The sequence below is a fragment of the Pyxicephalus adspersus genome, chromosome 8, assembly GCF_032062135.1.
Source record: "Pyxicephalus adspersus chromosome 8, UCB_Pads_2.0, whole genome shotgun sequence".
Classification (NCBI taxonomy): Eukaryota; Metazoa; Chordata; class Amphibia; order Anura; family Pyxicephalidae; genus Pyxicephalus; species Pyxicephalus adspersus.
In genome coordinates, this window is record NC_092865.1 from 71,596,744 (window position 1) to 71,607,081 (window position 10,338).

General features: G+C 37.3%; 1 protein-coding gene across 1 annotated transcript in view; it reads left to right on the plus strand.

Annotated features, from left to right (window-relative positions):
• Positions 1-7,908, plus strand: part of GCAT (glycine C-acetyltransferase) — a gene marked incomplete at its 3' end in the record, with an annotated part of 19,365 nt that extends 11,457 nt beyond the window's left edge. Inside the window, 4 exon segments of the mRNA XM_072421124.1 lie at positions 1,572-1,726; positions 3,276-3,358; positions 6,462-6,633; positions 7,787-7,908. Of these exon segments, the coding sequence (XP_072277225.1) occupies positions 1,572-1,726; positions 3,276-3,358; positions 6,462-6,633; positions 7,787-7,908 (532 nt within the window).
• Between the last annotated feature and the right edge of the window lie 2,430 nt (positions 7,909-10,338).

The following is a 10,338-nucleotide window of genomic DNA, read 5'->3' on the forward strand; positions in this document are numbered from 1 at the left end:
TTGGTACGCCAACAGGAGTCTGAGCACTAGCTGTGCCCTTTCTCTTTCTAGGTATTGCCCTAAGGTTAGTTTGGTGTGCCAGTGCCATTGTACATATAATTTACAACTATTATTTTTCTGCACAACAACAGAGTGGAAAATTGTATTAACATCTTTCATTGTCATACCGGTAGTTTTACCTTCTCTCTTCACTAATATAAGGTATGAATTTTCTAAATAGAACTATGCAACCTAATAAACATTGGAGTGTTACCACGCTGCCCGGTGTTTCTTTGTAATTTACCAAGCCTGGTCAGACACATACTTTTTCTACCTGAGCATTAACAGTCAATATGGATATGGCCATTAGTTAGGTGCCTTCTTAGTCTGGTGCAACCTGCTTTATTTATTCCTCTTTCCTGGACTTTTTTAAGGCCCTCAGATGGAAGATTGGATGCCTATAAGTTTTGCAAGAAATTTAAAAATGAATAGGATTAAGAAGATTAAAATGCTATAATTTTACTGTAAGGAAAGTAAACAAGTTGCATAGATTTAAGGTCTAATCTGTCCAGGACCGCTAAAAGACAGCTCAAAATTTTATTGTGGGGACAGTTGGTGTTGACGTACAATTATTTATAATAGGAAAGTTTAGCACCAATAAAAAACTGCATGATAGGTATGCATGAAAAAAATATTTGCTGTCCAGAAACATTATAGCAAGACTCCAAATCTCCATGGAAAATATAGCCTTTAGGAAAATTGTGCTGGGTTTGGGGATTTTGTGCTGATTCAGGGCCAAAGCAACCTGTAGTTAAGTCTTCTATAAAATCTGTATTATATATAAGTGTGCGGATAAAATGTGAAGCCATCAGTCTAATATTTGAAAATGAACTGGCAGATCTTTCAACACAATACTGATCTGAGGCTCACTAGCTATTCTCAAGGAATGACTCAAAAAGAAGAAATGGGAGGTTATAGCCTGACCTAGTCACAGCCCTGATTTGAGAGGTAGAGAAATTATAACAGGTAGTCCAGGATAGGGAAACTCATAAAGAACTAAAAAAGTAGTCATAAATTTCATTTTAGATGTACCTATTTTATCCATAGTACACCGTAAAACTATTGATTTTTTTGGGCTTTATTCATGGACATCACCTTTATCTGTTGGCCCTGTTTAAATTGAAGTATAAATTTATTATAATGTTTGCCTGTGTAAATATGTGAATAAAGTGTGTTCATACTTTTGGAATGCACAATGGCACTTTCTGTTATTCTGCTTGTATCTTACAGAGCAGCAATGGTGGAATGGTGGTATAAAATGAAGGTGGTCTTTAACTTAATGCTTTATTAACAATGGTACATAGCTTGGCAAACCCTAGGCTTTAGGTTTTCTAATAGGCATACATCAAATACAAGAAAACAAAGAGGAAGACATTTCATCTGTTAACTATAAATCAAGTTGCATGGACAATTAACTAGTTCTGATTATGTCTTGTCATTTGGTGAATAATGCTTGTTTTAAAAGATCGGTCTTTTGTAATGACAAGTTATATTGTTGTGGTTAAAGGATTGTAATGTTTACCTTTGTACAGAAACACCGTCTTCGTCTTATAGCTACTGATGGCGTCTTCTCTATGGATGGAGATATTGCTCCTCTACGTGAGATTTGTAATCTGGCAAAACACTATAATGCTCTGGTGTTTATAGATGAATGTCATGCCACTGGTTTTATGGGACCAAATGGAAGGTAAGAAATTTTGGGACATTGTTATCATTAACTGCATTCACTTCTACCTGGATTTTCACTTTAAACTAAAAATAAATGTTTGAGGGAACATTTACTTCTTAAAGCATCTTTTATTGCCCCACATACACATGCTATCCAGGTCATTCTGCAAGGGCAAATAACATTTCCTGGAAGTGACAAAGCCTTCTCACTCTCCTCCACATTTAATAGATTCCTATTGCCCAGTCAATGGTAGACTTGGGATTATAGGAAAGTGAGAGGGAAGTGTTTTGCCTTTACAGAATAGCTTAGCATTTGGTATAGAAAGGTCATTGAAAGCCGCTACAGATGCGGTATGTGTAGGCACATCTTTTGTTGTTTTAGGTGTTTTAAGTTTAGTTTTAAATTTCTGTTTTTTTTTTTTTTCATATTATATGGAATAGAGCTAGTTGAAATAGTTGTGGTCATTTAAATAAGGGCACATACTAAATGATACAATATAGCAATATATACAGTTACATAGTACTGATAAACTCCACAGCTTTTGATAGATATAATGTAAAGTTAGTTGCAATTGATTTATAACCTCAGCCTAAAAATTTCTCACTATGATTTTAGTGCACACTGTAAGTTTCTCACAGCATGCATTTATTGCTGCATGTCAGATAAAGTCTGCCTCATTTCCAGACTGGAAGACATCTAGCCCTTTCCACTAAAGCCTTATTGATCTGTCCTTCCGTTTTCATTCAGTGCATTTTCGTTATTTACGTTGCAGAGACATAGGGCCTGATTTATTAAAGCTCTCAAAGGATGGAGAGGATTCACTTTCATAAGTGAAGCTAGGTAATCCTGCAAACCTGGAAAGTCATTTGCTATTAGCTGTGTATCCTAGACCAGATCCATTCCAGGTTTGCTGGATCACCCAGCTTCACTGATGAAAAGGTATCCTCATCAACCTCATCAATCAGGTATGGGTGTTACCACAGCTTCCTGTTTTATGAAGCTCTGTACAGCATTTTCTGGCTATCTTCTATCAGCCATGATCTACGTGCATTTCATCATAATCACAAAGATTTAGTAGCAATGTCTCCAGGTTATAAAATAAGGTACAAAATAAAATCAGACAAATTAAAAGTTAGTGTAGCAAGGAAGGAATGTATCTGGGGCAGAGGTGGACAGTAGGATTACAAGTATTAAGTATATTTTCCCTTTGAAAGGGAGGTTTGCCAACCCTGGAAAATCATAAAAGAAATCAAATTTCAGTAAACAGACAATTAAAAATTAGCATGTTGATGGAAAATGGTTGGGAAGGGGGACCAGATAAGGCAAACTTCAATGTTTTTACAGCATTCTTTTTCATGAGTATCCATACTCTAAATACTGTATATGGATGGCCATTCCATTTACAAAAAGTTCTACAAGTTTTGGTGCATAAAACAAATAGTCTTCCTCTAATACTAATAGATTCTTGTTTAAATTTGTATATACCACAGCTTTCTGATGGTAACTGTTTGTATTTAGATTAAATATTTTTACATTTGTCATCCAGTATTATCATCTCTTTTGACAGGGGCACAGATGAGCTTCTTGGGGTCATGGACCAAGTCACTATTGTTAATTCTACGCTTGGCAAGGCATTGGGTGGTGCTGCAGGTAAGTTTGAAGAACGTGAGCCATCTATATCACACATTGCTCAGGAAGCCTGGGAAATTATTATTGATCTACAGCTCACTGAATATTGGAGTGAGCAGTAAACTGTAGTTATAATAGGAACAAGAATTGCCACTATATGTTGTATATACAGTGAGAATTGTTGCTCATTCTCTCAGGGTATAAAAATAAATTAATAAATATAAATGATTTCGGTTTCCCATATGGATGAAAAGTGAGCCATCATATCTGATTATGCAGGCCTGGTATTATTGACTATTTTCATTAACGTAATATTTGTCCTTATTCCTAAAAATTAGGGATTCCTATAGCCAACTGAAACCAAAGTAAGAACTTTACTGAGCAGGGCCTTTCAGAAAAGAGGATGTCACCTAATTATATCGAGTCTGCTATCAGGCATGTTAGGAGTTTATGTTTTTATAGGAAAATGCAAAAACAGGCTATGTTAATGGTAATAATGTAAACATCTATATCTAGGAACTGCTCATTTTTTAATAGAAAGTAATCAGACACATAATGTGCTGCATCACTAGTCTTTTATTAAGATTATTATGGGAATGCTCATTCTTTGTTCGATAGATATGTAACAAATCAATTCCAAACAACTGGCAGCTAATGGGAACAGCTATGCCAGTTGTCAGTGTAGATGTCAGTTAGTGCTCTCATTACGGTTGTTGGGTAGCACCCTTGGTAGCTTAGCAGCTTTACCCCCTCTTTTTTGTTAAAAAAGGGTTCTAACTCCCCCCCCTCCCCCCCCAAAAAAGGCAATTTTTACCTGATATAAAATGGTTGTCTATCCCTTTATGTAGGATAAAAAAATTTTTTAGTTTAGGTCAGCTTTAAGGAAGCCACTGGAGGCTTTTGTATTTTTATACAGGAAGGTATTCTTATAAATGATAAGTAGACACTGAAAACAAGGAATAGTGGTTTGGTTCACCTTTCTGCTTGTACTTTAGCATCAGACAGCAGCAATAATTGTATAAGGAATGTTAACCTGTAAAGGGGAATTAAACTTGTTTTTAAATTATGTAGTTAGGCAACACTTACAGGTGTTGTCCCTTATTCTAACCTGTGACTGAGCAAAATGAAAGGCAGAAGATGGATGAGATCCTCTTTCTGTTGATCATTCCTCCTATTACCATGTTCTATGTTGACACATGAGAACTGCAGCACAACTGATTGGCTTCATGTTCTGCTTCCTTGTCTGACTGCTGCTGTATATCAAATACTGATACTTACTTTACAAACATAATCATACTTAACATATTATTTTTAAAGTTCGCTTATCTCAGACGGTAAATAGGGTCCAGGAAATTTGACAGTACATGCTCAGAATCAGGCCAGGATACCATGATAGCTGCCGCATCAAAACAGTTCATCTTCTTCTGTCCCAGGATGGGACTCATGGAACCGTGGCTTCTTCTTTTATTAGAACCCATCTTGGGGGGGGTGCAAAAGTTACAATTTTTTTCATGATTCATCACTAAAATGAGCCATTTGATTCCTCTTCATGTGGGGTACATGTGAAAGTCTAGCTATTTTTTCTCATTCTACTTTGTATTTGCCAGACTTGTAATCTGTGTACACAGCAGGAGGCTTGGTTTGTCATATCCCTGTTCTCCTGCGGGTATCTCAACAAGCCCTAATCTCTTGATAGTCTGACTTTTCTGCTAGGACCCTGTTGTGCCTAGTGTGTCTCCTACCTTTATTCTAAGCTGTTGCTGTTGTTAGTGTTTTCACTTCCATGTAAGCGGGCTTTGAACAGGCTTGGAACACAGGATGGCGTGGCTTTGTCTATTCTTACTCCATCACCAGTCTCCCTCCCTGAACATTCTCATACACAGGATACCCTCCTGGATTTGCTCCTTTTTGGTTTACTGGAGCCAGTATTTTTGATTTATGTACTATGCATTTTGCCCTATCTAGTTTCTGCACCTTGATGTCACGCTAAGATGTTTATACACATCACAGCCTCACGTGTGACATGATATTTGTTAAATATTGCTGATGGGACCTCCATCCTTTGTCTGCCTCTAATGCAATCTATGTTTGCATTCGGTAAATGGTATAGCTCTAGTGAACCATTGACTGAGTGGAGCTAATGTTTTCTGCCCTATGTTATGCAATCCATCCACCTATAGACAGGTTCCTTTTACTCTACTGTCACAAGCAGGCACACCAGGTGGGCGCCTGGTACTCACAGGTAACAAATGTTTTCAGTATTAATTTGTCATCCAAAAACAGGAAGATCTTGTGCTTCCTGTTCCAGGCTTACGCCTTACTTCCAGAATAAGGCAAACCTTCTTCCTGACCGCCCCAGACATATGTCAGGCCAGTCTGAAAACCCTGTCTGTACTGCAGTGGGATAGGAAGGCCCACACGGATCCTTCCTTTATAATGAAGGGCAAGTAAATAGTCCGATGAGTCTCGGAACTGGACCCAATAGAACCGTCTCTGCTTATGCCTGTCCTCCGTACCCCTTAAGAGGCAGTCAAACTCCACTCTAAGATTTTCCTACTACATTGAGTTTGAGATCATATTGAGACAGCTTGTTGCAAGGATTATTAGGAATTAGCACAAACATTTTGTAGGTCTAGGTACTAGGTGTTATTTTCAAGTAAGAAAAACCAATGTGTAAAGGTATGGCAAACGTCAGCTTTATTTTATTTTTGCTCAACTAGGACTCGTCGGAAGTTATATAAAGATGTAAAACCTAACATATAGCACACATTTTCAAAGACTTTAACAAACACAGAAGCACTAAATCTCCACAGCAAACTTTGGATGAAAGATGATGAACACACCATGCTGTTCAGCACCTAAATTATAAGTGAACAGAATAAGTGAGAGAATCTTGCTCCATAGATAAAGTGCAGTGTGTAAGAATTGTTACCCCAAGACAAGCAGTGTGTTAGTTGCAGAATTACCAGGTAAAAATAAAATGAATATGCTTTTCAAAAGCTAATTTACCCTTCCTTTTTAAGTTAAGCTTAATCACTGATAAGCTGCAAGATTTTTTAATGTTTATTCTTAGGTTCAAATTCACTTTTTTTTTCCACTGGCTAATTGTCCCATTTCTCCTTAGGTGGGTACACAACCGGCCCAAAGCCCCTGATTGACCTACTGCGGCAACGCTCCCGACCATATCTTTTCTCCAATACACTTCCTCCAGCTGTGGTTGGCAGTGCCTCCAAAGCACTCGACCTATTGATGGAAAGCAATGCAATTGCCCAGTCAATGACTGCTAAAACCGCTCGGTAAAGACATACACTATTAATAAATGTCCTTTTTTTTTTTTTTAGCAAATGATGGTTTCTCTCTTTCACCAGTTTAGTCTGTGGACAATAAATCGGCATTGACCGCATTGATTTTTATGTCCAGTGAGTAGGGAGGTGTCTAATGAACCAGAAAACTGATGGCAGAGGTGTATATTGTAGAATGAATACAAATTAAGTGAAATAAACCAATTCTTGATATTTTAATCATATAATTTTATTTTTAATTATTAAAAATCTAGACAAATAAAATTAATTTGTTGTAGAATAGCCATTAAGGTTCCTCCAATAGATCAATCAACAGAACAATCTTTATGTGTTGTAGTCGCAATCACCTCCAAAAAATTCTTCTTTAGGAGGTGTGCATATGATGATAAAATACTCAATCTCTACTCCAGATTAATGAGGCAAACAAAGTCAGAATGTAATATGCAGATTTGTATTTGGATCCACATCCATCTTCATCGCAGAAGCCAGAGAGTGCCAGATCAATGCTCTACTACTAACTCCAATAAATTCAGAGGAATTCCAGGGTCTCGGAAGGTGCCGAATTAAATACTGGCAGTGATCAAAGTAATTTATATACATTGTGACAGGGTGTCCCATGGCAGGCTAAGGCAAGTTTTTTGCCAGACACATGGCTTTGATGGAAAGCCAGGTCCTGGAGCCCTTAATAGCCAAAAGACGTTCCCAACCAAGCCGTGGGGCACACTGTCACAACATACATAGTTTTAATGCAGCTGCTTACAAAAAGTAAAATGCACATTTATATATCACCACAACGTGCAGATTTCCAGCACCAGCTGCAGGACTGTGAAGGTGGCAAAGACTGATAGAACTCAATTAGAGTTGTGTTAGAGATGTGATTAACGTGTTCTATGCGAGAGAAAAAAAAAAAGACTTCTTTATGATTGAAGCTGTGTGCACAGCAAAAGATAATGAGAGGATACCAGTATTCACTTTCCTGTATAAATGTGCCTTTAGTATTGCAGGATTGGAGGCAAGAAATACTGGTAGCCATTAGGGTCTAAGTACTAATGAAATGTGTCCCTGCCTACATGTATATTAAATCTGTTTTTTTCAATAGCAAAGAGGTTTTAAAACTTTACAGCCATCTAAATGTGTTATGTTATAGGTTTCGCAACAAGATGACAGCTGCCGGTTTCACTATTTCTGGAAACAATCATCCAATTTGTCCTGTAATGCTTGGAGATGCCAGACTAGCTGCAGCAATGGCGGATGATATGCTAGAAAGAGGTACGGATTAGCAGGTGTATGTTTTATTTTCCTTAAAGGATTTTCTGAGGTCATCATTATGCGATCTGCAAACACATGTGCTTCTTTCCAGTCACAGACTCAGCGAACTGTTATAGGTTATATACTTTGTGAAGGCATTTCAGGCATGACATCCAATATTTCTTCTTCAAACTGGCAGCAGAATACCAGGATTATTAGATATTTTTCATTTACAAGTACCAACAAGAAACATGCTGATATTTAAAAGCATTGTGCACAAAGAAATGCCTGGTGCTGCCTTACTGCTCTTTTAGAGAACGGGGCCAGGAATATGATCAAACATTTTAGTTTACCTGCAGATTAGAGAGGATTAGGTAAATTGTCATCAGGTGAACAGATATGCATGAGACGAACAAAGTTTGTTAGGTTACAAAGACAGTTGTTAAATCTCATATAATTATATTAAGCTGCCAACATCCCAATTTAAAGTAGTAAGAAACAATGTATGTTAAGTGGGACTTTTAAGGCAGTCTGGACAAGGACAGTTAACTATATAAAAAGACAAAACTTTATAACAGCAAAATATAAAAGTATTCACATAGATAGTGCTAGTAGAACCTAGGTAAGTATAGTTGCTTAAGATATTGTGACAATCCGTCACGTTTTGCAGATTTAATTGGCTTCCTCGGTGATTTACATGTACAGATCATCAAAAATATGAAAGCGCACCAAGTATTAACAAATAGGTGCAACTTAACCTGGCGTAGGACACAGCACAAGTGGTGGAAAAACCACAACACATAGGGGGCTCAGTCCAAGAGGAACAGCCAAATATACTCCAAAAATAATAATAATAAAAAAAAAAGGTATATCATGGTCTTCTGCAGTTTAGAATGAACTTTCAGACCCACTATGGAGTAACGGAAAAACCAGCAAATGCCAGAAAATAAAGTTCCTCTTGGACTGAGGCCCTTCTGTGCCGCGGTTTTTCCTCCACCACTTGCGCTATGTCCTACACCAGATTATGTTGCACCTATTTGTTGATACTTGGTGTACATTCATATTTTTGATGATCTGTACCTGTAAATCCCTGAGGAAGCAGATTAAATCTGTGAAACGCTTTGGATTGTCACAGTATCTTAAACAGCGATACTTACCTAGGTTCTACCAGCACATTTAGCACTATGTTTTTATTTTGAGTCTGCTAATATACCTACCACTGTGTTTATATAGACGTATTATGGACTTTTTAACATGTTTTGATCAATGTGAATACTTTTATATTTTGCTATCCAAAGTTTTGTCTTTTTATATAGTTATGGTTCTTGTCTAGACTGCCTTAAAAGTCCCACTTACATACTTACATACATTACTTACATACATACATTGTTTCTTACTAACGATTGGTAGGTAACTACTTTATCAAAGGTAACTAACAATATCAAATGTGTTTTGTTGGGTTGCCTGAAGAAGTAAATGGATAGCATTACATAAACCTTGGGTGAACAAGTTGTTTGGTAGCATGAGTGAGGTGGCAAAAAACATTGGCCCTGATTTATGAGAGCTCTCCAAGGCTAGAGAGAATACACTTTCAGAAGTGAAGCTGGGTGATCTAAGAAACATGGAATGGATTTTTGAAAATCATTGGCTAGCAAATGGTTTGAATCCTGGACTAGATCCATTACAGGTTTGCTGGATCACCCAGCTTCACTTCTGAAAGTGTATTCTCTCCAGCCTTGGAGAGCTTTCATAAATCAGGGCTCTGTGAGAGAGCAAAAAGGTATAGTGTTGTTTGTGGAACACTAGTTTGCACGTGTGAGCCACTTCATATCAAACATAGCTTTTTTTAGAAGAATTTTGGATTAAATACCAGTAATTTCTAGTGGGCTGGGGGGGGGGAGTTGGGCTTGATTCTTCATGGGCCCCTATTTGTTCACTGTGGTTTGCAGTGTGTGAAGTTCATGGTGGAAATGAACAAGGCACAGTAGAGTCAAAATGATCATATTTTACATAATACACAAACAATAATTCTTCCAAATATGTATTTTAATCTCAACATAAAATCTTTACTAGCGAAATGGTTTGTTAGGAAAAATAGAATGCATTATCTTTAATTTTAGAGCGCACCTATACCCCAAATACTTTATAGTACTTACCTTTTTTGGCAGGCAAACCAGTTATTTTCTGTACTAGTCAAGGTGTGTATTTAATAGGAAACCTATTTTTTAATCTACTTGATATCCCTCCACCACCAAACCCTATTTTTAAATATTTAGTTAGTTGGTCTGGAGATGTCGCAGGTTCTTCTTCTCCAGGTTCTTCTTCTCTCTTCTGTAGCAGTGGTCAGTCCCTCATACTGAACTGAAGGCACGCTCATAATGTTAGATGGAGGCATTGGGAAATATTTATATAGATATAATTATATATCTATATTGTTCTGGGCTCACAGGG